Genomic DNA, 27,630 nt, shown 5'->3' with positions numbered 1-27,630 from the left:
AAGTCTAGCTGTTGTCTTTGCAGCTGCCAACCATGAGCTTGTTGGTAGTCCAAAGTCAAGTCCCTTGAACCCCCCTCTCCTGACCAAGGAGAGACCCCTTCACCCATAGCTTCGCAGCTGGGAGGAGGAGGAGCAGGAGGGGAAGGACAGGCGGACTGACCCAGAATAACTCAGGGCTGAGAGTAAATTTAGCCACAGAGAGGGGAGGGGAGAGACCCTATTGGCTGGCAGGTGGGAGGGAGGGCCTGGGAGGGGGGTCAGGGGGCTCCTGAGACTGCCTCACCGGGGTGTCCAGTGCCGGCAGCAAGGGCCAGAGGAAGGCAGACGGGCAAAGGTGGGAGAGCCACAGCAAAGGAGCGACAGAGAGAAAGAGAAAGACTCCAGAAGAGACAAGAGCCCCCAACATTCATCCACATCGCCGCAAGTGGCAACCAGAGCCGGCCTGGGAGAAGGCCTGCTGCCCGTCCGTCCCCATGGGCCACCGCGGGCTGTGGCTGCACACGTCTCTCCTCTGGGCTGCCGTGGCCAGCCTGCTCCTCCCTCCGGCTGTGACCCAGCAGCTGAGAGGGGCTGGGCCCGGCCCCAGCAACTGGAACAGCAATGCAGGCGTCTCCTCGGAGGACATGTCAGGTGAGCTTGGCCACCCCATCCACGGCCACAGAGGCCACGGCGATGAGAGCGAGGATGTTTTCACGGACCGCGGGCCTCCGTTCTGGAGCCCCCGAGACCACGGAGAAGAGGACGAGGGTGTCTCCAGGGAATACGGTCACCGGCTCCCAGGCCACGAGGCTGGAGAGGAGAATGTCTCCGATGAGGAGGCCTTCACAGAGCGCGGCCACGGGAATGAGGACGGGGACGATTCGGCAGAGCATGGGCACCCCTTCCCCAGCCACGGGAGCCACGGGAGCCACGGCCATCAAGACGAGGATGAGAGCGAAGTTGTGTCCAGTGAGTATCAACATCACATCATGAGGCACGTACACCGAGGAGGCGGAGAAGAGGAGGAGGAGGAAGATGAGGAGGAGGGTGTTTCTATTGAGTATGGACACCAGGCCCATAAGCACCGAGGCCACAGAGAAGAAGAAGAAGAAGATGATGATGATGATGAAGATGATGATGATATCTCTAATGAGTATGGACTCCAGGCCCACAGGTCCCAAGGCCACAGGAAGGAACAAGATGAAGATGACTCAGATGAACGCCACCACCATGTCCCTGGCCATGGACACCAAGGCCACAAAGAAGAAGAAGATGATGATGACGACGATGATGATGATGATGATGATGATGACGATGCCTCCCCTGAGTATGGACACTGGGTGGCGTACAGGCACCAAGACCATAGCAAGCAAGAGGATGAAGACGACTCAGATGAACACCACCACCATGTCCCTGGCCACGGACACCACGGCCACAAAGAAGAAGAAGATGACGACGAGGAGGAGGATGTCTCCACCGAATATGGACACCTGGCCCACAGGCACCATGGCCACGTGAAGGAAGACGATGCTGTCTCGGACGGACACCACCATCATGCCCTCAGCCGTGGACATCAAAGCCATGGAGACCAGGAGGATGAGGGTGAGGATGTGTCCACGGAACATTGGCACCAGCTTCCCAGACATGCTCCCCACAGCCTAGGAGATGAGGAGGAGGAGGTCACAGTCAAGTTCAGTCACCACGTGGCCAGCTACCAACCACCAGGCTCCAGGAGCGCCGAGGAGGAGTACTTCGCAGATGAGTATAACACAGACGTCCCCGGCCCTCACCCCCACGGGGTCCCCGAGGAGGAAGATGAGGACAGCGCTGCCAAGCTTGGCCACCAAGCTCCCAGCCATCGTCAACAAGGCCGCAGCGACGAAGAGACCGGCCAGAAAGTGTCCATCAAAGAAATTAGCCCCCAGGCCCCAGAGCACACGGGGGTCAAGGACAGAAGCCATTTGGGGGAAAGAGATTCTGAGGAGGAAGAGGAAGAGGAAAAAGAAGAGCGCAGTTCGCAGGAGGAGGAAGGTCCAGAGCAGGGAGAAGAAGGCACCCACCGAGGCAGCCTGGCCCGGGAGGACGAGGAAGAGGAAGAGGAAGGCCATGGCCTCAGCCTGAGCCAGGAGCAGGAGCAGGAGGAAGAAGAAGAGGAAGAGAGGAGAGGAGAGAGGACTGAGGTTCAGGCCCCACTGAGCCAAGACCACCAGGGGGAGGAAGACGAGGAGGAGGAGGGGCTAGAGGAAAACCAGCTCCCGTTCACCATCATCCCCAACCCACTGGCCAGGAGGGAGGTGGCTGGAGGTGGCTCCAGTGAGGAAGAGAGTGGCGAAGCCGGTAAGCGATCGGCCTGGTGGGAGCGGGAGGAGCCGCGTCCGTGTGGGTCACTGCTGCCCTCCCGTCCCCACAGGTCCGCACGATGCCCAGGAGGACGGCAGCTACCAGCCAGGGTCCCTGTGTGGCTACTGCTCCTTCTGCAACGTACGTCCCCAGCCCACCACGCAGTCCCTGGAATTGGCCCCAGTGCCCGGGGCTGCCGGGGGGGGGGGGGGGGGGGGGCGGGGCTGAGCAAAGAAAGGGCGGGGGCAGTTCCAGCCATTTAGGGGACAGACTGGAGGCGAGGAGCTGATGGAGGAGGCTGGGGCCATGGTCCAGGAAGGGGAGGGTGAGGCCTGAGCGGCACCGGAGGGTGTAAGGAGAGAGGAGGGTCCTCGACAAGGAGCCGGGAGAGGAGGGTGACCCTGGGGCTGGGGCATGACAGGCTGTGGGGAAGTAAAAAAGGGGGAGAAGGGAGCATCCTCAGGTCGCGCCCACAGTGATGGGGGGAAACCAAGCCGGGAGAAGTGGCTTTGGGGGACGATACTGAGCTCAGGGTGGGAGGTAATGAGGGTGAGGAGTTGGGGGAAGGGTGGGAGCCTGGCAGGTGGCTCCCAAAAGGGGTTAAGTTTCAGTCTAACCAGCCCCCTCCGGTCCCCAGCGATGCACTGAGTGTGAGAACTGTCACTGTGACGAGGAGAACATGGGGGAGCACTGTGACCAATGCCAGGTGAGACACCCCCTGCCCCCCAGGACTCGAGGCTCCACGCCCTCCTCAGGATGGCCCGGGACCATCTGAGCACCCCCAGCCCCCAATCCTGGCCTCTGCCCTCAAACCGGCCAAACCCCTTGCCGCCGATGCAGCCTTGACTCCACACTGGAATCCTGCCTCTGACCTTGACCTCCACCTAGCAAGCCTCCATCCCACGCCCCCATCCTGACTCTGCCTTTGACCGCCTCCTGCCACTCACTCTCTTTCCCCCTCCCCCTCCCAGCATTGCCAGTTCTGCTACCTCTGCCCGTTGGTCTGCGAAACTGTCTGCACCCCAGGTAAGCATGGTGGGGGTCTCGGGGAAAACCTGAGGAAGGGGCGGGGCCCAGGGAGGCGAATCCTGGTGGGGGCTGGGAGGTTGTGGGGCGAGGCGAGGCGTGGCGGCTAGGTCAAGGCTGAGTCTGTGGGTGGAGCCGGCGAGGACGGAGGGGCGGGGCCTGCGCAAACAGGAGGTTGGGGATCGATGCTGAAGCCTTGGAGGCAAGATTGGGGGCCGGGTGGAGGGGCGGGCCTAGAACTGAGTGGGCGGGGCCAAAGCTGGAAGACTTGAAGGAGGACCGAGCGGGACCCTCAAAGGCATCCCAGGGGAAGGCACTCGGTTTGGGGAAGGAATTAGGAAAAGAGGGCGGAGCTGGCTTGATCCGGGACGCGGTGAAAAGTGACCCCTAATTTCGCCCGTGGAGCACCCCTCAAACCTGTCCTCTCTTCTCTCCTATAGGAAGCTACGTCGACTATTTCTCCTCGTCCCTGTACCGGTAAGTGTGTGGAGGGGACGTGAGGGCCCTGGTTAGGGAAGCGCTGCCCCCCCGAGCTCCTGGACGACCCCGGGCTGCCTGGCCCCTGGGACTACTGAATGGGAAGGTTAACGATCGCTCCGCGCCCTTGGGTGCGCTTTGGACACGTCGGTGGGCTAACCTCTGCGTCCTCCTCTCCAGGGCCCTGGCGGACATGCTGGAAACTCCCGAACCCTAACCCGGCCCCGCGGCTGCGGCTGCGGCGCGGACGTCCCTCCCTGGCCCTCCAACGCCTTCCCACGAGCCATATTTATTTCTCTGAATAAACGTGACCGCGAAACCTCATTGTCAGGCGTTGGGTCTGGCTTCCCGGGGCACCGAGGGATTCGGGTGGCGACCGGGGACTTGGGGCTCGTGGGTCAGAGGGAGCAGAGCCTGTGCTCCGGGACCTCGGGGTGGTTGGTTGGTTTGGGGTCCGGATAGATAAATAAGTCAGTCAACACGGGCGCTTTTTGAAACAGTTCTCTTTACCCGTGATCACTGAGTGACGCCTGAGGCGGGGAGGCCGACCGGGAGTCTGGGGCGAGGGCTTCCCACCGCCCTCCCTCCCCCCCGCGCCACATCGCCCAGTGGCATCGTGGAAAGAGGATTCTCCCATGCAAACCCCGGAGCCGGAGGGGAACGGGGAGCGCACTCTGCGCCCCCCACCCCTGGGGCACGGACACGGCCACAGCACGGGGGGCGGAGGGCCCCGGGGACACGAGACACTGGGGAGAGGGACCCCCGCCCACAGCGGACCTCAGGCCACCGGGCACCGGAGGCGGCGGGCGGGGCTGAATGGCACTGGGGGGCGAGGCTTGTAGCAGCGAGTCCCCCCTCCCCCCCTTTCGGACGGAGAAGGAAGACTGGGGCCCCGCGACCGGGGAGGGAGAAAGGGGAGGGGGCAGCCTCTCCTCGCATGCGGCCCGGGAGGACAGCCCCGCCCCCTTCCCGTGGGGGATGGGCACCCGTCTCCCGTCGGAAACTGATCAATAAATTACAAAGTAGAGACGAGGGAGATGGAAGTGTGGGGCGGGATTTCTTCCTGCCCTCTCCTTTCCCCCTCTCGGTCCAGTTCGCGTGGTTTGGTCCAGGCCCAGTCCATTCGTGAGGCGGGGACGCGCGCTCCCCTCCAGTCTGTGCAGATGGTCCAGTCGGCGGCGCGAGCTCCCAGCCGCGCTCCGCGGCGAGACCACGCCGGGCAGGAGGGGAGGCAGCCCGGCCTCTGGGAGATGCTTCATCCGGGTGAGGTCACCTACACCGACGCCGGCAGTACGTGGAGCAGTGAGGATCCGTTGTGCTGCCCCAAACCCCCAGGATCGCCCAGTGCAGTCCTCACCTGGAGGCCTGCACTAGCAGGAATAGGTCCGGACCGAAACGCCGTCCGCCCGGGAATTCCCAGAAGTCTGGCCTGGAGGGAAAGCGAGCAGCGGCTCAGCGGGCGCGCGCACCCACAACCACCCACACCCACGCGCACGCGCACGCCCTGCCCTCCCCAGGGTTTCTCCGATCCTCAACCCCAAGCTTCCTTCCTTGGAATTCCCCTTCGGAAACGACAGACAGCCTGCATCTTCGCCGGTTTCCCTCCCTTTCCCGCAGATTCGTCCAAGGTGCCCCAGACGACACTAGGCGAGTTCATTCCCCCACCCTGGAAAGAGGGTGCGAGATTAATCCATCCCGCACCCGGAGGAGAGAGCTGGCATATGGGAGCGGCCCACGTGCCGTGAGCGGGGGAGAACGGGCCAGGCCATTTCAGAACCTGGAGGAGGAGGCCTCTGGAGTGGGGAGTTGGTCCTTTGCCCACCCCGAAGGAGGGGAGCCGCCCACCTTCCGACTGCAGCTTGCGAAGAGGGAGCCCCGGCGAGCCCAGGGCCCCTGCCGCGGCCGAACGGAAGTTGGGAGGCAACATCTCGGCTGAGTCGGGGCTTACACCTCGGAGGTCCTTCTCTCGGAACATCTTCCGCCAGGACGGGGAGCGGCTGAAGGACTTGGCGCTGTCCTAGGTACAGAGCCGGGCCTCCAGTGTGGGACCGGGGTCCGGTTCTGGCCCCGCCCCTTCCGTGGACTCCACCCCTTTCCGCATTTCGCCGCTTCTTCCACCCCGCCCCCATCCTGGCCCCGCCTCCAACCCCCGACTCTGGGCAGTCAAGCTCCACCCCTTCAGCCCCCACCCTGAAGGTGCCAGGAGCCGAGCCTCCTGAGCGGCGGCGCCCACCTCGTCCAGCCGCCGGTCTGTGCCCAAGGAGATGAGGTTACTGAATTCCTTTTCCAGGAGCTGCCGGGCCTGGGGAGGAGAGGTGGGAAAGGGGTTGCAGCTTGCAGACTGCGAGGTGGGGGTGCAGACTGCGAGGTGGGGGTGCCCAGTATGATCCGGGCCAAGCGGCCGCTCACCTGTGCATTCTGCGTGGGGATCTGCAGGAGCAAGGCCAGGTCGGAGTAGTCAAAGGTCTCGTCCAGGGCCAGCAGCGCCCCGTGCACCCCGCTCTCCGTGAGGTTCGTGGCAAATTCCTTCAGTCCCAGTCCGGACACCCAACCCATGACCCGCTCATTGGACCACACCATCACATCTGGGGACCAAAGGAACCCTCAGCGGCAGGCACGTCCAATTTAGCCCAGACCTTCACCCTCTTTCCTGGCGGTGCCTCCTTCACTGGCTCCACCCCATGGTTTATGGCAGCGCTTTTCTCTTCCTGCCTCCCTCCCCTCGTCTAATCGATCACCTTTCTCCAGCCCTGCCCCAAACCTGGCCACCTGGCTCCCACAGGGACTCTTACCCTCTCCTACTCACCTCGGATCTGGGTCTGACTCTCTTCCCGCCTCCGCTCCAAGTCTTTCCGGTCATAGTTGAGCCGTTTCAGGCACATGATCCCGTAATGCAGGCTCACCCTGAGCAGCAGAGGAAGTGGGGTCACAGAGGGGCCTTCCCCACCCCAGTGACTGCTGCTCCCGTGGTGCCCTCCCCACTGCCTGGCCTTCTGGGAGAGGTCAGAGTTAGTCCATTGGGTCAGGTCTAGTGATTGCCGACCTCAAAGCTGGGGTGCTTTCAACGGGCGGTTCTTATTCGCAGACCTGGAAGGGGTGTGGCCTCAACTAGCCAAGCTGTCTCAGAATGTGGACTTTTCCTAGCGGGCCATCTTATTGACGGGAGGGGCACGGGGGTCGATTTCCGGAGACCCCCCCCCACCGGTCCCACTGGCCCAGACCCTGCAGGAGTGGGGCCCCCGGCCCGGCCCGCCGGCGGCACCCCACCTGTGGAAGCTGTCCACCATCTTCAGCTGGCCGCGGAGCTCCTTCTTGTTGAGGTGATCTAGCATGCGGGCGTCCACCAGCGACTCCATGAAGTAGCTGCGGTACTGGGGCAGCCCCAGGCTGGGCAGCCAGTCGTTCCCCACCCACTCGTGGTTCATGTCGCCGTATGCCAGGATCTGGGGCCGGGGGCAGGCAGGGGAGGGGTCAGGCCCTCGGACCCCTTCCCATGTATGTATGCAAGGGTACAGTCTAACGCCCCCCAACCCAAGGTCGTGCTTTTTCCACCCCTGAGCCGGACAGTGGACCCATCCAAAGGTGTCTCCCGCTCCCTCAGCATGACAGGACAGAGCCTTGTCTGCTCAAGGGTGCTCCTTGGACCCACAGCGTCACTACCGCCTGCGAATTTGCTGGAATTGCAGGATCTCAGCCCCCGGCTACTGAATCAGAGCCTGCATTCTCACAAGGTCCTCAGGTGATGTGAACTGTACATTAAAGGTTGAGAAGCACTGGTCTCACATGGTCCCAACTCAGAACAGACCAGTCCAACCTCACTACTCTCCCCCGAGTCAACATAATGGATTCTTCCAGCATAGCGCTCCCCACCGCAGAGAGTAATGGATTCATCCATCACTCTTGCACATTCCCCCAAAATACCAGTTTAATGCTGAACCCGGCCTAGGACAATATTCTGGATCAGCCCAAAGTCCTTCACGGACTTGAGCAGAAGGAAACCATCCATGCCTTCCCCCTGACCGGAAGCAAAGAGCCGGGGCCCACACAGTTCTGGACAACAGGTGGGTTCCTGCTCCCCCTTCTTGAGAGCGCAGTGGAGCGCCGCCTCCCCAACTTCTCAGCCAGACGAGCTACCCCCTCCCCAATGCCCCCTCCCTTTGCCCCGCACACGGGGACAGTCCTTTCCGCTCAGCCAGCGGGAAAACGGGTGCACAGTCTCCTCTGGTCAGAGCAATAGAACAACCCCCGGAGGAGTCCCCACAACCCACGGTAATGGAATGGCCCGTGCACCAGGCCCCCACAAAGCCACCGTGAGGCAGTCCAGAGCCGAGCTCCGCACAGCCCCCCCGCCCCCCGCGGTGATGGTGGAATGTTCCAGCGAGGATAGGGGCGGGGCTCGGAGAAGAAGGGGCGTCCATGCAGCGTGCACAACCTGTTCATGCGCCCACTTCCCGCCCCGCGCCCCCTACCTGCTCCCAGCTGATCTCCTTGGTCTCCTGACCCGTTAGTGGGAAGAGGGGAAAGAAGGGATGGGTTAAGGGGCAGGCGAAGGAGGGCGGGAGGAACGAACAGACGGACAGACAGCCACAGACTCGCCCCGCCCCTCCCGAGAGAGAGTTAGTGCCACCCCCAAAGCCGCCGGCAGGGGGCACTCACAGGCTTCGTCGTGGCCGTAAGGGACTCCATCTCCTCATGTGTCATCCACACGTTTCCTGTGGACTGAGGGGCCACGGGGTGTTACGGGAGGCGAGAGGGGACTTCCAGACCGAGAGAGGGAGGGGGCACACTCCTGGAGGTCAGGTCATGCACCGTTATACACAGTCTACTGCTTGGACCAGCCAGTGCCAGAGAGAAGGAATGATCGTGTTTTTTTGTTTGTGTTGTTTTGTTGTTTTTTAAAATACATTTTTATGGATTTTTTACAGAGAGGAAGGGAGAGGGATAGATAGCTAGAAACATCGATCAGCTGCCACCTGCACACCCCACACTAGGGATGCACCCACGACCAAGGTACATGCCCTTGACCGGAATCAAACCTGGGACCCCTCAGTCCGCAGGCCGACGCTCTATCCACTGAGCCAAACCGGTTTCGGCAGGAATGATCCTGTATTGAGCACCTGCTGCGGATCAGAACTTGGGCTTCGGAGCTGAACAGATTCAGGCTTCCGTTGGGGGCCTGCTGGGCATTTTGCCATGTGGCCCTGAGCCCAGGACATCCCCTCTCTTCACACAAAGGCACAGAAAGGATTCGGAGTGAGGTGGCCTATACAGCAAAGGGACAAATGTTCCCGGGAAGGAGGACGTGTGTTCACATTTATGGAGCACCTGCTCCCAACAACCCCAGGAGTCAGGAATTCATACATGGACTCAATCATGTGTGCCCTGGCCGGTATGGCTCAGTTGGCGTCTTCTTAGGCACCAAAAGGTTGCGGGTTGGATTCCTGGTCAGGACACATGCGGGGACTGCAGCCTTGATCCCCAGTAGGGGGTGTGCAGGAGTCAACCAATCATGTCTCGGTCTCCCACGGATGTTTCTCTCCCCCTCTCACTCTCTCTCTCCCTCCCCCTTCCTCTCTCTAAAAATCAATAAAAGATCTTTTTTAATATATATATATATATATATATATATATATATATATATATATATATATATATATGTAATGACTCCTAAGTGCCAGACACAGTCATAGAGACTGGGATGTGCAAGGGGAACTTTGAGTACAGACTGAACAGTAGATGAAATGAACAATAACGGTCACGTTCTTAGGCGTGACAAGGGCATGGTGGCTGTGTAGGGGAAAGTTCCTATTTTTAGGAGACGCCCGCTGAAGTAATGTGGGGGCTAACGTGTTATGATGTCCACACATTACATTCGACTGCTTCAGAGACACACGTACACGTGTGCACAGCGAGTGTGGCAAAGGGTTAACTGCTGAATTAGGCACCGTACACATAATTTTCTGTATGGAATGAAAGGATAAAACATTAGAAGGCAGTGAATGCTATGGAGGAAAATTAGGTGCTAATGTCCTTGGGTGATGGGCAGGTGACTAGTTTAGCTGTTGAGTGAGAGAGGCCTCTTGGAGGTGGTGACACTTGAGCTGCGACCTCAGGGATGACGAGGAGCCAGCCTTGGGGAAAACGGGGAGGGGAGGGGTGCTGCAAGCAAAAGCTGGTGTCAATGCCCTAGCTGGTTTGGCTTAGAGCCGTGGTCGGCAAACCGCGGCTCGCGAGCCACATGCGGCTCTTTGGCCCCTTGAGTGTGACTCTTGCACAAAATACTACGTGCGGGCGCGCACGTACAGTGCGATTGAAACTTCGTGGCCCATGCGCAGAAGTCGGTTTTTGCCTGGGCGAGTCTATTTTGAAGAAGTGGCGTTAGAACACTCAAGGGGCCAAAGAGCTGCATGTGGCTCGAGAGCCGCGGTTTGCCGACCACTGGCTTAGTGGATAGAGCATCAGCCTGTGGACTGAAGGGTCCCAGGTTTGATTCCGGTCAAGGGCACATGCCTGGGTTGCAGGCTTGATCCCCAGTGTGGGGCATGCAGGAGGCAGCTCATCAATGATTCTCTCTCATCATTGATGTTTCTATCTCTCTCTCCCTCTCCCTTCCTCTCTGAAATCAATAAAAATATGTTTAAAAAAAAAAAAAAAAAGCTGGTGCCAAGGAGCAGAGTGAGGGAAGGAGGGGGCAATGGCCTTTCATCAAGGGCCTTTCGGGGAACCACATGGGTTTGTCTTATTCTCCAGGATGGGTCCCTCTGGCTGCGGTTGATGACAGACTGAAGTTTAGGGGTACAGGGGAGGCAGGGAGACCTGAGGGAAGACCTCTCCCCCCCCCCCCCCCCCCCCCGCCGCGCCCCCCAGATAATCCTGGTGGCATAAAGGGAGAATAGGTCTATGGGAAGGAGCTGGAATAAGCAGGCCTGGATTGGCTAGTCTGAAGGCAAGAGGCGGGGCCTTGAGGCAGCAAGGGCTGGGATTGGCCACTGGACACTCACTGTGCGGGAGGAGGCGGGAGCGGAGGGTGAGGTGAGTGAGACCATCTCCTGGATGGCGAGGCGCAGCTTGAGCCGGTGCAGCGGGTTGCTGATGCCGATCTCTCGCTGGATCTCCGTGTCGGACAAGTTGGCCATGATGGCACCACTCTTGACATTGGCCCGGCAGGCGGCCACGTACCACGCAGGCATGCCTACCCACAGCTGGACCAGCGAAGGGGGGAAGAGAGAGACAGGCAAAGGGGAGACAGACAATATAACATAAGGGAAGAAATGGGAGAGATGGGGGAGAGACAGAGAGAAAGGGAGAGACGGAGACAGAGAGGTGGGGGAAGGCAAGTGGGGGAAGAACAGAAAGACACAACGTTCACAGTGGGAAGAAACCAAGAGCAAGTCAAAGGGGCGTGAGTCAGAGGGAGACGCAGGGAGACAAAGGAGGAGAGTCAGAAAGGCAATGCCAGCATCAAAAGGGAGAGAGACAGAGATCAGGAGAGACACACAGAGATGAGAGACAGGCATGGGGAGAGAAAGGAGCAAAAACATTGGGAGAGAGACATGGGGAGAAATATGGGCCATGACAAAAACACAGAGATGAAGAAAGAAGCCGAAAAATAGACAGGGAATCCGAGAGAGAGAGAGAGAGAGAGAGAGAGAGAGAGAGAGAGAGAGAGATGCAACAGGAGACCAGGACCAAAGTGAGCAGGGGTGGGGGGAGAAGGAGAACAAACAAGAAGGAGATCACAGGAAGTCTGATTCCTTCCAGGGCCGCATCCCCCACCCTCACCCATCCCCACATCTGGGCTAGGAGGGTGGTGCTAGGTGGACCCAGCCAGCCCTACTGGTGGGGCTGTCACAGGGGTTGAAGGTCAGGAATCAGGGCATTTCTGGGCCCCAGTACCTCCAGCCAGGAGACCACGGTGGGGCCATCCCAGGCGGCAAAGGGCAGGCCCTGGCGGCAGGCCTCTTCCAGAAGTTCATGCCTGGGGAGAGGGGGCCGGGCAGGAGCTCTCAGGGGCAGAGACACCCGGCCCTACTGGATGCCCCCTTCACCACCACCCCCTCTCAAAACACTCGTGAAGAATGTAGACATCCTGGCAGGAGGTTAAAACAAAATGCACGGGAATCTTTGTCAGCCTCCCCTCCCTCCCCACTCCCACACTCACTTCCTCTTGTTTCTTCTGTCCTTGTCTCCTGGACCTGCCAGCTTGGCTAGCCCCAGAGGGTCAGTGGCCAACGTCTCATCTGAGGGTGTTCCAGCTGGAGGCAGGGAGGGGCCAACATTTGGAGAGTCTCAGGGGGAAGCAGAATATTTCATGCTGGGGGTGGTGAGAAGGAAGCCAGGAGAGTAGAGGCCCCAAGGGAATAGTAAATGAGGCCTCAGAGAGGGAGTGATCAAGCCAGACAGGGACCAATGTCACCTCCCAGGCAATAAATTGGAGATAACCCCAAAGTAGGGCATTCATTGGTCTGGCCTTGTCAGGGTGGCGGTGGTGTGCTGGCAAGTGTTTAGCTGGATCCATGAGGAGGAAGGAGATATTCCTTGATTTGTAGCATTTGCCAATTTCTACGGTGTAAATAATCCCACTATGCCAATTCCAAGCTACCAATGTGATGTCAAGCAACTCACAAAATGCCTGAAAATGTAACCACTGGCTCTCACAGCCAATACAAGAAGGCTCCAGCACACCAGGTGCTCTGCCTTTAGGATGCTTCTCTCTAAATGGTAAACGAAATAACAATATGATTTAGCCCTCCCGTCACTCAAGCAGGCCACAGAGGGCTCTTTCTCCCTCCCCCGACCCCCCCCTTTCTCAGCCAAGTCCTGTCCCTTCCACATTGTAAATGAATTACCAAATCTACAAGGACATGAATGAATGTCAAGTGAATATGTAAAGAAGAAGGAAGAAACAAAGGAAGGAAGGAAGGAAGGAAGGAAGGAAGGAAGGAAGGAAGGAAGGAAGGAAGGAAGGAAGGGAGTAGAATCAGGGTACTCACCCAGAGAGGAGCTGTCCCGTCCTGGTGGTCCCATTCGCCCCTTCTCCTTCTTGCCAAAGAGACGACCTATGGATGACTTGATGCTCTTCTTCTTGGGGGCTTTGTGCAGGGAATCTTGGGTGCCTTCACTGGATGAGCAGGACAGAGTGAGGGCAGACCCCATCTGGGAGGCGTCCTTTCATCCCAAGCCTTTGCCCACTCCCATTTCATCCTCCCAAGCAAGCCCATCCTTGTCCCATCTCTTGTCCCTGCTGACCTTCCCCGTGAGGGCCCCCCATCTTCCAGAGATCCTGCCTGCAGGGACAAGGCCTGGGTCATTCTCTCTAGGCGGGCAGAGCGGGGAGTGGGAGGTGGGGTGTCTCCTGGGATGGCTGGCCCCTCCCCTCGTGGAGCCCCAGCTTCATCCTTGGGGACATGATTCTGGGGATAGAGAAGATAGAGAGGCTGGATTAAGTTGGAGTCATATTGGGGGTTCCTCATTAGTTGAAATATCTACTGGGGGAAGTATGAGACATCTCTGGTTTGGGGTATCATTTCTGAAGGTAGCCTAGGTCAAGTGGGATGAAACGTAAAGCCAAAGATTGCCGACCCACTGGAGCTAAACAGGCCCATGTTTATAGTTTCTAGCTTATGGTGTCAGTAGTGGGATCTATGTGGCCACTAGGTTACAGGTTCTGGATGCAGAAAAGCTTGGGTTTCAGGCAATAAAGTAAAATTAATATCTGTTATGCATCCCTCAAAGGTCAATTATGAGGATATAATGGTCATTCTCAAATGTATGTTTAGTCACAGAAGCATTTTTAAAAATCACTTGCAGAAACTTAATGCATAAAACTGGTGAAGGTAGACCAGATCTAACTAGAATACAAGTTAGGGTTCAGGAGCCCAGTGGCTCAGTCCTCCCTTTGCCCTTTGAGTTGGAATTTTTAGGGGAGGGAAGGTTGCTTTTGAAAACCACTGGTGTGAGAAGTTATTGTTGCTATCTGTTGGGGAGTCCTGTTTCTGACCTCCTACCCACCCCACCAAGCTAAGGAGACTTCAGAACACTTACAGCTTTGTCGGTGCCCTCACGGGCAGGGCTAGGGGGTGCCAGACGGGGTGTTGAGTGTCCGGAGCTGGGAGGGGAAGGACTGGCAAGGGTAGAGGTGGTGAGGGAGGGGGGCAGTGAGCAGCTACTGCGGTAGCGGCCCAGTGAGTCCAGGCAAGAGCCAGATACCCGGCTCTCCAGTTCTTCTGCCCTTTGTTCTGTTGTCTCCTTCTCCTCTTGGATTAGCCTGAGGAGGGAAAGGGGGAGCCTGGTGAGAGGACTGAGGCAGACGATGGGAGAGGGAGTCTGGGGATCCCAGTGAGCCAGAAAGCTTAGGGAGGCAAAAATAACTCTGAAGAAGGCATCACGAGGTTAGAGGGTCTTGGTGGATTCATGATGTGAATCCATCAAGATTCAAGGGGAGTTAGGGGTCATGATGGGCTCAGGGGGTCATGGAAGCAGATTAGAGACAATGGTCAGGGTCTGCATCAGGATGACCCTGATGATAACCAAGTGCTTCTGGAAAATCATAAAGGGATTTTTATGGGAAAGAGATCAAGTTTCAGGGAGGACAAGAGCAAATGCATAATAAGATCAAGATGAGATCTGGGATTCAGAGGTCAACCCAGGATCTGGGAAAGTCTTAGAATCATTTTGTATATGAGAGTTGATTACTCAAGTCAGAACAAGTTTGAATGGAAGATGGTAGTCATGTTGGTATATTTGCTGGGCCCAGGAAGGGTGTACTATGAAGGAATTGCTAAATAAGGCAGTTGCTGGGGAACTGGGGTGTACTTTATAAAATGGGTGAGCCTTAATAAATTGAGAATTCTTGTTATATATTATCTGTTGGGTAGAAATTCTTGGTATGGAGAATTGCAGTTCCTGATGGGTTCAAGTGAGGTTCTTGGTGTTTTGGGATGGGGCGCTTGCGTTGAGAATCTTGGGGTGCCAGGACTCTCTGGGTACTGTTTGTGTGAAGCCATTACATCCATGGTGTCCTGGAGGATTGTTGATGTACTGGATTGAGAATTTTGGTTTTGGAGGTTTAGTCTTTGCTGTATTGGGAAATTGTGAGTACTTGACTGAGGGATATATATATCATATAGGAGACTTCTGGAGGGCGTGTCGGGCTGGGGAAATTCCTTGAGGACAGTGGGAGAGGAGCTAGCTCTGGCCCTCACATCAGACTGCACAGTGAGCGGGGCCGTGGGGTGAGCGCAGGCAGGGCAGTGCCGAGGACCCGGCCAGTGCTCACTTGATCTCCTTGTTGATAGCTTCCAGCTGCTCCTGAAGCATGATGGCCAGCGTCTGCACGTCGGCCTGCCCGCTGGGGGAGAGCAGCTCGGCCCCAAACATCCCCTCCGCCTCCTCCTCATCTGAGCCGTCCAGTTCCCCAGGGAACGGGGGTGGCATGGACCCCGCAGGGGCAGATCGCTCCCACTCCTGTGTCTGTGTGGAGACAGAGGGGCCCCAGGTGGGCGGGGGAGGAGATTGGCCTTGGGTTGTCCTTCAATGCTCCTGACCTTGCCCACGCTCCGTGACCCTGCCCACGTCCCGACACTGACTGCCCTCGCCCTGCGATCGAGCCCTCACCCTTCTTCCAGCCCTGCTTTGTCTCTGGACAGGTCCCTTTTCTTGACCACCCCAACCCTCTGATGACTCCACTCCCTCCCTGATTTCACTGTTGTCTTTGACCCAACTCGCTTACTTTCTTCACTTAACCCCACCCATGCTAGGATTCCACACCCTGCCCACCATCCCCCGGAACCCATCCCCCTCACCACCCCATCATGCCTCTAAGGTTCTCACCAGGCAGCAGGGTTTCCATGAAGAGACATCCAGGCAGGTGGGGAAGCGGGAGTTGTGGGAGAAGGACAAAAGAGAGCATGGGTCCAGGAGACCCTGCTTCTCAACCCAGCCCCCCCCCCTCCAGAGCCCCGTGTGACAGACCCCAGTTCCCACTGTTGCCCTCCCAAGCCCTGCTCAGTCCAGGCCCGGAAGTGGCTGCTGACCTTGGAGGGCTCATCCTTGACCCCTGACCAGCGGCTCCTCTTGCCTGCTCGGCCACTGCCAGCCCCATAGGGGTCCAGGTGGGCACCAGAAGGTAACGTAGGTGCCTGGGAATAACGGAGCTCCAGGGCACTGCCAGGGAGAGACCTGTGGGCATGGAGAAGACAGTCAGAGCCCTGGCTGGCGTGGCTCAGTTGGCCCAGTGTTGTCCTGTGCCCCAAGAGGTCATCGGTTCCATTCCAGTCGGGGCACATGCCCAGGTTTCAGGTTCAATCCCCAGTGGGGGGGCCTGCAGGAGGCAGCCGATTGATGTTCTCTCTCTCTCTCTCTCTCTCTCTCTCTCTCTCTCTCTCTCTCTCTCTCTCCCTCTCTCTTTAAAAAGCAAGAAAACATATTTTTAAAAACATATTCATAAAGAAGAAGACAGAGACTAAGGGGTCAAGAAAAGAAAAGCTGAGCCCTGGTCAGTGTGGCTCAGTTGGTTGGACATTGTGCTGTGTACTGAAAGGTCACAGGCCTGATTCCTGATCAGGGCACATGCCTGGGTTGGGGGCTCCACCCCCATAGGGGGCATGCAGGAGGCAGCCCATTGATGCTTTGCTATCACATCACATTGATGTTTCTCTCTCCCTCTCCCTTCCCCTCTCTCTAAAAATCTATTTTAAAATTTAAAAAAAAAAAAAGAAAGCTGAGGTAGGAAAGGGCCTTCGGTCAGGAGACTAAGAGAGGGATCTGAGGTCAAAGGTCAGGAGAAAGGATCTGGTGTCAGTGGTCATGAAGTCAGGGGTCAAAAATAAAAGCCATCAGTGGAAGTCTCCGGAAGACAGGCAGTGAGTGGAGTGGGTGTGGGGGAGACCTAGGGATCAGAAAGGATGAGCTTGGCCAAGGGGGTCCACGGGTAGAGGGGGGCAGGGGCGCTGCCGTCACCTGGAGTAGGAGGACGGTGGCCTCCCCCGCAGCTGGTCAATCTCCATCTGCATTCGCTCCATCTCTGCCAAGAGCTGCTCCTGTGGGGAGGGTCAGAGGTGTCCGGTCAGAATGTGCCCAGCACAGCCCCTCCCGGCTGGTCCCAACCCCAGCAGTGCCCGCCATTGCCCCGCCCTCCCGCCAGGCCCCTCCCTACTTTGTTGAGCAGCAGCTCGTCCTGAAGTTTCTTCATGTTGGCAATCTCCTCACTCAGTGAGTTCTGTGGGGGACAGGGATGCAGTGAGGGGGGGGGGGAGCCTGAAAGGGACATGCTCTGGGGGCCTGAGAGGAGCCCCATGAATGAGGTGTGCAAGGATGGTGAGCTGGAGCACACGGGGGTTGTGGGTCCAAAGATGCAGCGGGGTAGGGGATCCTGTTCCGGGGAGCCCCAGAATTCCACATCCTGTGTAATCAGAGGATTCAGTTTGAGGGTCCCTAGGATAAGAGGCTTGGGGGAAAAGCCGAGAACTCCGGGTACAGGTGCCCCAGAATTCAGCTCTTGGGGGGTTTAGGTGAAAGAGTGGTCCCTGCAATACAGCAAAGAAGTCTGTCGGATTCGGGAGGCCCAGGTTTAGGGAGATCTCGGATTATGGGTCTGGGGGAAAGATCTGGGGCCCAGGGATTTGGGCAAGAGGTGGCCCAGGATGCAGGGTTATCAGAGTGCTGGCTTGGGGGGCACCTTCTCCTCCAGCGCCCCCATCCGCTCCTTGAGGTGAAGCTGTAACCGTTCATTGGACTCGCTCAGCAGTTTGTCCACTGTCTCGGACAGCCGCTTATTGTGGTCATCGTTCATCTTCTCCCGCTGCCTGGCCTGCCCAAAGGAGAAGGGGACCGCGGGTGCTCAAGCCCACAGGGTCCAGAGCGCAACCCCTGCTGAGCTCCCCCTACCGCCCCAGGCCCCGCCCGCCTCCAGGCCCCGCCCCGCCCCAGGCCCCGCCCCCGCCCCAGGCCCCGCCCCCGCCCTCGCCTTCGCTGCATTAGCCGTTCTCTCACCCGCTGCAGTTCTTGGTTCTTCTCCTCCAACTGGGCCTCCAGCTGCCTGAGGCGCTCCTCGAAATTCCCATGGCGTTCCTCAGCCTACAGGATGGAACCATGACATCTGACTTTGCCCCACTGGGTCCCAGTCAGGCTCCAGTCCCACTTCCTCCAAGACAGGTACCAGGCCCGGCCCTCATCTGTGTACGGGCCCAGTTCCTTTCCTCAGTTCATGTTCCAGGCCATCCCTCCTTCCAGTCCAAACTAGAGAACTCCTCCCCCCACCCCTTCACCCCCGTCCCAGACCTCTAGACCCTGCCCCCATTCCAAGTTTTATCCCTTCCCCCAATCCCCAGGCACTGAGTTTTCATCCAGAATCCAGGCTGCATGACTACTGCCCCTCCAGACGCCAGGCCCCGCCCCGGGCCCCGCCCCCTCCAGACGCCAGGCCCCGCCCCTCCGGGCCCCGCCCCCTCCTCCAGACGCCAGGCCCCGCCCCCTCCTCCAGAGCCTCCCGGCCCCGCCCCAGGCCGCCCCTCACCTTATTGAGGGCCGCCACGCGCTGGGCCAGCTGCGCTTCTATCTCAGGCAAGGTCTCGGCCTTCTGCAGCGTCTGCTGCAGCTTCTGCTTGGCGTCGTCCAGCCACTCGGCCAGCTGGCGGCTCTTCTCTTCGCTCTAGGGCGGGACAGGGACGGGAGAGGGCGGAGCTGGGTCTCGCGGCCAGGACCTCGTCCCCAGCGCCCCTTCCCAGCCGCGGCGCCCCCACCTGCCGGTACAGCGATTCCTTGCTGGCCAGCTCGTTCTCCAGCTTGTCGTTGGCGTCGTGCAGAGACGTGGCCTCGCGCTGGGCACTCAGGTAGCGCTTCTCCAGCGTCGTGATCCGCTCCTCCATGTCCTCCCGCTGCGCCAACGCCTGCAGAGGTGGCAAAGGGCCGCGTGGACTACAGCTCCCCAAAAGGCCCTGCGGGGAGCCTAGGCCTAGAACCCCAAATCAGGCACCCCAGGGTACCCTGGGAAATGAAGTCCCCTGGCATCCGGGCGTCAGAATGGTGGAACCAAACCTGCCAGGAGCCCCCAGGAATAGCCAACGTTAGGTCCCTGCCACTTGAAAGTGAAAATGGTGGTACCACACTGTCCGTGAGCAGCACTGGCGAAGACCCTCCCCATGTGAATGGCCCTGAGGCTCAGGGGATAGGAAGTCCCCTCCACTCGTCTTGGACCACTTGCCTCAAAAATCCAGGACTTAGCCCTAGCCTGTTTAGCTCAGTGGATAGTGCATCGGCCTGGGGACTGAAGGGTCCCGGGTTTGATTCTGGTCAAAGGCACATGCCTAGGGTTCCTGGCTCGACCCCCAGTAGGGGGCGTGCAGGAGGCAGCCGATCCATGATTCTCTCATTGATGTTGCTCGCTCTCGCTCTCTCTCTCTCTCTCTCTCTCTCTCCCTTACTCTCTGAAAGCAATAAAAATATATATATTTTTAAAGCCCAGGACTTAGATGTTTCAGCAACTTGTGGCACAGCCCAGGCTTAAAGTCACAGAGCAAGTGCCCTAGGGTCTCCTGGGAACAAAGGCCCCTCCCATCTGGGAGGCAGCATCTCCCAAGATCCCCCAGAGGAGCACAGGCTCAGAACCCCAGAAAACGAGCTCTGGGGTCTCGTGGGAGACGCACCTGAGTCTGGGAGCCCTTGTGGTGGTAGATTTCCCATCGGGACCCAGGGCCATGCAGGCTTAAAACCTGAGGTGAAGGCCCTAGTGGATGAGGAAACTAAAGTGCTCACTATTCTTTCTCATCCAGGGCCTTCCTTCAAGAACCCATGCCTACATTTCCCAGCAGCCCCTGGGGCATGGGAGTTAGGATCCAGGAGCCTAAGCCCGGAATGGATTGAAATACAGACCCAGGAATTCAATTTAGAGGCACAAGAGCATTTGCCGATGATCACATCCCTAGGAAAGGTTACTGAGAGCCCACTGGGTATGTGCCACACGCCAACCCTCTGACAAAGCTGTAAGTCCCATGTTACAGGCGAGGAAACAGGCTCAGAGAGGGAGAGAGTCTACACAGCTCGTGAACTGACTTCGGGTTCCACCATTCCTGAGCTCTGTGGCTTTGGGCGAAGGGACATGGGGAAGGGTTATGGGGGGGGGGATGGGGGGGGCAGAGGGCAACCCACCGGCGGCTCCGGCCTCACCTCCTTGAGGTCGCGCTGGAGCTTGACGTTAGCTTCCTCGGCCTTACCCAGCTCGCGGTGGGCGGTGCCCAGCTCCTCCTCCAGCTGGCTCATCTGGCGGCACAACACCGCCAGGCGCTCCCGCAGCTGGCACACCTCCGCGCGCTGCCGCTCCAGGGCCTCCTCCAGCTCAGCCGTGCGCCGGTTGGATTCGCCTCCAGGGCCCAGGCCATTGGCAAGGGTCTGCAGTGGGGACCGTGAGGAAGGAAGGCACAGAACCCAGAGTGGGGAAACAGAGATAGAAAGAAAATGCCAGGTGAAAACAAAGTTGGTGGGGGGTGAGTGGACAGAGTGAATCAAAGATCAGTAAGGGTGCCTGCCCGTGTAGCTCAGTGGTTGAGCATCGAACTCTGAACCAGGAGGTCACGGTTTGACTCCCCATCAGGGTTCCAGTAGGGGGGTTGAGGAGGCAACCAATCAATAATTCTCATCATTGATGATTCTCTCTCTCTCTCTCTCCCTCTCCTTTCCTCTCTGAAATCAATAAAAATTTTTAAAAATAGCCCTAGCTGGTTTGGCTCAGTGGATGGAGCGTCAGCCTGCGGACTGAAGGGTCCCGGGTTTGATTCCGGTCAAGGGCATGTACCTTGGTTGCGGGCACATCCCCAGTAGGAGGTGTGCAGGAGGCAGCTGATGGATGTTTCTCTCTCATTGATGTTTCTAACTCTCTATTCCTCTCCCTTCCTCTCTGTAAAAAATCAATTATATATATATATATATATATATATATATATATATATATATATATGTCATGGAGGTCACAGTAGCTAGCTAGGTGACCTGAATCAGGTCCTAGGAGCTCAGATGTCCCAGGGTCAGTGAGGATCATATCAAACATTAAAAGGACCATCACAGCCCAGCTGGCGTGGCTCAGTGGGTGAGCACTGACCTATGACCCAGGAGGTCAGGGTTCGATTCCCCATTAGGGAACATGCCTGGGTTGTGGGCTTGATCCCCAGTGTGGGGCGTGCAGGAGGCAGCCAATCCATGATTCTCTCTCATCGTTGATGTTTCTATCTCTCTCTCTCTCTTCTTTCCTCTCTGAAATCAATAAAAAAGTATTTTTTTTTTTTTAAAAAAGGGACCATCACAAAGCCAGAGGAGAGAGTGGAGGTCAGAGGGATGAGGACCAATAAGAGCAAAGGGAGCGAAGGACTTGACCTCTTACCTGCCCGTCCCCGTCCTTGCCGGGCTCCTCCAGCCCGGATCGGCGCCTAGACAGCTGCTCTCGAAGGTTCAGAGTCTGGGAATGGGAAAGGGAGATCCGTGCAAAAGGAAGCTTAGTTCCTTCCCACTGGCCCCAGCCCTCTCAGGAGAGGCCATGGGAGCTATGGGGCCACCCTTAGACCCCGGGCTCTCGTTGTGTCTCTCCTCAGCTTCCCAGCAGGGAGGGCATTTGGCCTTCCTCCTGTCCTCCTTAGCCCTGCCTTCTCCCATCCAAACATTTCCGCGGAGTGGGCTCTTCCTGCGGGCCCAGCCCCCGGTTCTCACCTCAGTCTCACTTTCACTAGGCAGTTCTCCTCGCAGCCCTCAGGAACCCACTGGCTCTCCCCATAGCCCAGCCCCATTCGTCCTCTGCTCCGGTCCTGCCCCCAACAGATGCTGGAACCCAGAATCAGCCCACCCCATTGGGAGCTCCTTAGTCCCTCCCTCCCCTTCTTGGCCTCACCTCCTGGTTGCTCATCTCCAGCTCCTCTTCTAGAACAGCCACCCGCTCCAGCGCCATCCGCAGCCGCTCCCGGACCTGGGGATGGGGCAGGACGGGAGTGAGATGGAGATCAGATCCAATCTAGGACAGTTGGCCATGGTGGAGAACACCCTGGAACGGGGCCTCAGAGGGAAGGTTAGAGTTCCTCTATCTATAATGGATGTGCAGCCCCAACCTGCCGCCAAAGCAACCCAGCCACTGGTAGCCCCGCCCCTCGTTCACTTTTCCATCATCAACCAGTCAGGTCAGTCTGCATAGCCAGTCGATCGGAGTCAACTTTCCCCCCAACTTAGGACATCCCCAACCAACCACAGCCAGAATCTCTCCAGTTCAGGGCAGCCCCAGCCACCTGCGGGTTTCCCTTCTACCGCCAGGCTCTTCCGTTCTCATACCTTCTCATCCAGGGCCTTGTGGTGCTCGAAGAGGGACTTTAGAGCCTTGAGCACCTCCACCTCAGAAGACACCCCGCCCGGGGACTGGGCCTGGCGCTTCACCACGGTCATGCGCAGTGACCGCTCGTGTCTGGACACCAGGCACTCCAGGTGTTCCAGCAGTAGCTGCAGGGACAGGACACCGGGTCCAAGAGGCAAGGAAAGAGAGGAAGGGGAGACAGGAAATGTGGTTCAGACAGGTGGGTTGGACACATGGGGAAAGAGGTGAAGCCAAGCAAAAGGTAAGGAAGGAGACAGGTCAGTAAGAGAGGGATATCCGAGGTAAGGGGCGGAGTCAGGAAGGAGTGGCACAGAAATAGAGACCGTTATGGAGAGGGGGAGAGACAGGAAGGAAGGAGTGGGGCGACCAGAGGACACCAGCCGTGAAGTGGGAGCAGGGAGAAGACAGGACCCCAGGTGGTCAGACAGCAGCACCGCGAGGCCCCGCCCGCACCGCTTAGCAAGGCGCTCACCCGCGTATTGTTCCGTTCGGCCTTGAGCTCCGCAATCTCTTCTTCCCGCTCCAGCAGCTGCTCTCGACATAAGTTCAGCTCCTTCGTCAGAGCCGCAAACTCCTGTCCAGATGTGGGCAAGACCGGGACAATCAGATCAGTCCTTCCCCACCTCCCTCATTGAACCGAACTGTTGGAAAGCCCCGCCCTCCCTGATAAGCCCCGCCCCTTTCAGCGACTCAGGCCCCGCCCCTCACCGGCAGAGCCCGCCCCTGGCCCCTCCCAGGCGTCATGCCCCGCCCCCTCCACGCCTTCACCGCTCGAGGCCCCGCCCCGGCCCCGCCCAGACCTGGGGCAGCGCGATGCTGAGCTGTCGCTGCAGGGAGTCCTTCTCGTGGCCCAGCTCGCGCAGCCGCAGCTGCGCCGTCGCCAGCCCGTCCTGCGCCTCGCGCAGCGTCTCCAGCAGGCGCTCGCGCTCCGTGAGCATCGTGACCATGAGGCGCTCCAGCTCGCCGCCCGCCTCGTCCGGGCCCAGCGCCGAGCCCCGCCGGCCATCCTCGCTGATGGTGGGCATCACCTCGCACATCATGGCGGCGGTGCTGGCCTGCGGGGGCAGCGAAGGGGCAGGGAACAGAGACCGGCCTCGTCAAGGCGCAGGCAGAGAAACAGACATGGCCACCCTGCTAATACATTGAGGAAACTGAGGCAGAGCCGCCCAGGCACTGCACCGGAAAAACTGAGGGCTGTTCATTCAGATCATGGCATAGGATAAACTGAAACCCATTGCTCTGGCTACCTGGGTGAGAGCATTTGGGGAAACTGAGGTCAGTCTCCATCAGGCACCGACAGCAAATCTAGGCCCAGCCTAGTCCACCACAACGAAGCCAGGTGGCCCAGGTACAGCCTGAGTGAATGTGGGAAGGCCAGCCTCCACTTATTTGGGCCATGCTAAGAATCCCCCTCAACCCACTGCAGGAGTGACAAAACTGAGCCCCAGCCAGACCATGACTTCAGGAGGACACAGGACTCGGGTCACAGAATTAGGTCACTGGTGCCTGATTAGCTGCTATCCAGCTCTATTCCCCTCTTCTTCAATTTCTCATCTGGACCTCAACTCCAGAAGAATCTAAAGACCCACTCCACATGGAGAGGGGGGAGCATGGAGGAGGGCGGGGTGGGCTAGCCATCTCCCACAACCCAGGTGACCAAGATCCAGCTCCCTCCTTCATCAGGTCCTGGAGTTCCTGCCCCAAGACTCAGGAGTCTGAGCCTCCAGCCCCCTCCTTCCCAATCCCGGGAGTCCGAGACTACACCCTCTCCTCTGTCTGGGCTTTAGGCCTCCAACCTCAGACTCAGAAATACCAGCCTTCAGACCCCTGCTCCCCCAGAACCCAACAGGCAGGCCCCCAGGACCCAGGAGCTGGGGCGCACAAGCTGTGGGCGGAGATGAATGGAGTTCTCCTGAGCCACTCCCTCGCACACATCAGGTCGGACAGGTCCAGCTGGCCCAGCCGAAAGCAGGAGGGACTTTCATTTGCTTCCCCGCTTTCCCTCTCTCCCATCTGGCAGTGGCATAACCGGTTCTAAGAGTAGATAATTCCCAGCGCCACCCAATTTTCGGACTGTGTCTAAAGCCTGGGACTGGGCCTTGGACTCCTGAGAGGAGGGGGAGGGGGGGTGCTGGGAGAGCAGGCAGCTGGGTCCCTTGGGTCTTTGAACAGGTACATCTGAGAATCTAGACACCTGAATCCCAGCACTCAGAGGCCAGATTCAGGAATATGTTCATAAGAAGGCAGGCCAACCTTAGGCCCCAAAACAACATGGTATCTAAAACCCAGAACCTGGTCAGGGCATGCAACACAAGATGCTTTAAGGAAGCTGTTCTAGAACTTCAAATGCACTGAGAAGGAAACAAAACACAGCAACGCTGGGCACAGATCTAGAAAGCCACCGGCATGTAGATATAGCACAGAGTGCAAAAAGAACATCTCTCTCCACGTTTACAATGTGAGTTGGGTAAGAGCTGCACTTGGGACATATTCTAGTCTGAAACGTGGAACCAGCCAAGAGCAATCAATAACTTAAAAAGCAACTGGGTGACCTCAGAATGATATCTAAGAATATACCTAATGCAATGCATAACAAACCTAGTCGGGAGACATAATCTAGAATGCAAAATCTACCAGGGATGAGGGTATAATAGGGTTCGCAATCTTGGTTTTATCGTGTGTCTAGACAATGCTAGAACTCAGAAGGAAAAAGAGATGCTCTAGAGTTCAGAACATGCCCTGGAGGTGAAGAAAAACCTAGACAGTAGCAAGGAGCTTGTCTGGAACCTAGTCGTGCCTGGGGGAAGATGTAGAAGGATGCATGCTTGGAATTGAGAATTTACTGGCATGAGGCCTGAGCTGGCAAAGGAGAGACAGGGTGCTCTGGAAATGAGGACATTTCTAAGCTGAAGACTCCAGACGAGGGGAGAGCCTAGAGCATGCTTAGAATGCCGATGTGGCAGAAAGAGGAGGAAGCCCACAATCCACCAGGGGACAATTCCGAACCAACATCATACTAAGGAGAAGGGGGACGGAGAAGGTGGGGATGGAATATTCGATGGGCCTAGAACCTGAGAAGGAAGAGATAAGGTAGCACACTGCAGTGGGAGTCTTCTAGATTGCAGACTGTGGAATTGGATGGAACCTGAAGCAGGAAACACATTCTAGAGTGGATAGCACAATTAAAAGACTAGAGCACATGACCTGGCTGGTTTGGCTCAGTGGATAGAGCTTCGGCCTGGGGACTGAAGAGTCCCAGGTTCGATTCCCGGTCAAGGTCTCATGCCTGGGTTGCAGGCTCGGTCCCCAGTGGGGGGCGTGCAGGAGGCAGCCGATCAGTGATTCTCTCTCATCATTGATGTTTCTCTCTCTCTCTCTCTCCCCCTCCCTTCCTCTCTGAAATCAATAATAAATAAATAAATAAATAAATAAATAAATAAATAAATAAATAAAGACTAGAGCACATAATTGGAAGACACACATTCTTCTAGAACTTAGAATGTCCCTGGGAAGAGAATGGAATGTAGAACAATGCCAAGGATATGGCTGGAACCTAGAACACACCTCACATGAAATTTTAGCAGAGAATAAGCAAGGACTGGATCCTGTCCCAAGAGACAGTGGGATCAGAATTTGGCTTGCGGGGGTTGTTTAGATATTTGAATTCATCTGGGAAAAGACATGCCTAGAACATAGCATCAAGCCTGGAACTGAGAGCATGCCTTGGGTGACGATGGAACCGAGATGTTGACTGGGGATGTTCCAGGATCTAGAAAGAGTCTAGAATGTGGCGTGTCGCAAGGGCAATGTTTAACTGGAAATGTGGAGGACAGTGAGTAGGTTCTAGATCATCGGATGAGCCTAGGCCACAGAACACATTTGGAGGAAGGCATGTATGTTTGGCTCACAGTCTGAGAGAGCGTGTTCAGAGAATATGGGCCTCGGAAGGCAATGGGGTGCCAGAAATATCTCAAGAAGCTGGATGGGTCTCAGGGGAGAGAATAGAGTCCCGGGCAGCCCAGCAACTGAGATGAAATGGGGATGAGGCAGGAGTCTGCCAAGGCCGCTGGGAGCTGTGGAGTTTATAGGGGGATGGTGAGACCTTGGGGACCTGGGTCCCTAAGAGTAAGAGGTGAGGAGCTAGAAACCTGGGCAGGAGGAGAGCAGATCTGGGGACCTGGACTCCTGAATCCTTGTGGAGGTAAAGGACAGGGGCTAGGGGGGAGGGCTGAGGCAGATGGCCTCAGTATAGGCTGGTGACCAATACAGAAGCTAGGATCTGAACGCCTGGGTCCCTGAGGGGGTGCAGGGCTGGGGACAAGGCATCTAGTCTCCAGGGGCGGGGGTAGGGGGTGGGGAGGCAGATGCCAAAGTATGGCATTAACAATTGCATTCTGAGTCCCCGAAAGGGAGAGTCATGGTGCCTGAATCCCTAAGGGGGCAGGTGCTGGGGTACTAGGAGGCTGGGTATATTTGCCTGAGGAGCACAGGGGCTGTTGAACTGGGTGTCTAAAGGGACAAAGGCTGGGAACCTGGGTCCCCGGATGCCCATTACCCTAAGGTGGAGAGGGCAGGAACCTTCAGAAGCCTTGACTCCTGAAGAAGGTGCTGGGGTCCCAGAAATCTAGGGTGCTGAGGACCGGGCCCAGAGCCTGGCCAGCGGAACCCTGAGTCCTGGGCGTCCGGGTCGGGGAGGGCCCGGGTATCCCCGGGTCAAAGGCGCGGCAGGGGGGATCCCCGCGCCGCCGGCGCCCCCTTTCTGGCGGTGGCAGCAGGAGGTGGGGGAGGCGAGGCTGCCGAGCGCGCTGACCATGGACAGCTCCAGAGCGGGCCTGTGTCCAGGGTGGCCGCGGGCCGGCCTGGACCGAGGGACGCGGCCGGCTGCTGGAACCGAAGGGCTGGACGTGGGCAGACGGGGTGCGCGAAAGGGGCACTATGCGGACGCGACCGGGGACGGGCGGCCCTCGCCTGGGGAGTGTGACACAGCCGCGGCGGGCGTCTGGGGCTCTCCGGTCTGGGCCGAGGAGGAGGATCTAGATCCCGAGGGGTTCCCAGGGTTGAACTGAAATCCAGGCTCCTGGGCCCTGGAGGAGGCGCAAGGCGGCAGTATGCCTGGGATTCTAGGGTTTGGTTGGGGACTCTGAGAGCCGGGAGGGGCACACCTGACTCTCTGGGGCTGGGCTGTGAAATCTGGGCGCTGGGGTCCCCGGGGATGAAGAAGGGAATCCAGCATCTCGTAGAGGCGGGGAAAGCTAGGCGAGGGGTCCCCTGGGTGGGCGCTGCCTGGCAGGCCGGGCTCTTACCTACCTGGTCCGCGGCGGCTGCGGGCGGAGCTGGGCTGCAGGAGGGACGTGGGGTGGGGTGGGGGGACCGGGCGGGGCCCCTGGCGGCGGCCGGGGCCCGGATCTGTAGCTCTGGAACCCTGTCTCCGCCGCTCGCGCGGGCTCCGCGTCTCTTGCTCCGGC

At 58.1% G+C, this 27,630-nt stretch overlaps 2 protein-coding genes across 2 annotated transcripts; one reads left to right on the top strand and one right to left on the bottom strand.

The window, feature by feature from the left end:
- Positions 1-473: 473 nt before the first annotated feature.
- Positions 474-4,039, top strand: HRC (histidine rich calcium binding protein; the record flags this gene model as incomplete). Its single annotated transcript, XM_079759659.1, has 6 exons — positions 474-2,316; positions 2,390-2,460; positions 2,957-3,025; positions 3,291-3,345; positions 3,786-3,822; positions 4,003-4,039. 6 exons carry the CDS (start codon positions 474-476, stop codon positions 4,037-4,039), a joined length of 2,112 nt encoding a protein of 703 aa, XP_079615785.1.
- An 827-nt stretch (positions 4,040-4,866) lies between these two features.
- PPFIA3 (PTPRF interacting protein alpha 3) lies at positions 4,867-27,511 on the bottom strand. Its single transcript, XM_079759982.1, has 29 exons — positions 27,473-27,511; positions 22,966-23,220; positions 22,638-22,739; positions 22,126-22,290; positions 21,695-21,769; positions 21,194-21,268; positions 19,987-20,208; positions 18,564-18,710; positions 18,338-18,472; positions 17,815-17,898; positions 17,501-17,632; positions 16,979-17,041; positions 16,783-16,862; positions 15,858-16,002; positions 15,101-15,288; positions 13,867-14,089; positions 13,072-13,235; positions 12,816-12,943; positions 11,984-12,077; positions 11,719-11,800; positions 10,824-11,024; positions 8,479-8,541; positions 8,292-8,318; positions 7,090-7,265; positions 6,629-6,726; positions 6,232-6,407; positions 6,056-6,124; positions 5,668-5,839; positions 4,867-5,251 (listed from the first exon to the last, which is right to left on the bottom strand). Exons 2-29 carry the CDS (start codon positions 23,203-23,205, stop codon positions 5,193-5,195), a joined length of 3,585 nt encoding a protein of 1,194 aa, XP_079616108.1. The 5' UTR covers positions 23,206-23,220; positions 27,473-27,511; the 3' UTR covers positions 4,867-5,192.
- Between the last annotated feature and the right edge of the window lie 119 nt (positions 27,512-27,630).

Source organism: Cnephaeus nilssonii, assembly GCF_951640355.1.
Source record: "Cnephaeus nilssonii genome assembly, chromosome: 20".
NCBI classification, from domain to species: domain Eukaryota; kingdom Metazoa; phylum Chordata; class Mammalia; order Chiroptera; family Vespertilionidae; genus Cnephaeus; species Cnephaeus nilssonii.
The sequence above is the reverse complement of the archived record's forward strand: the minus strand, read 5'-3'. Positions and strand labels throughout refer to the sequence as shown.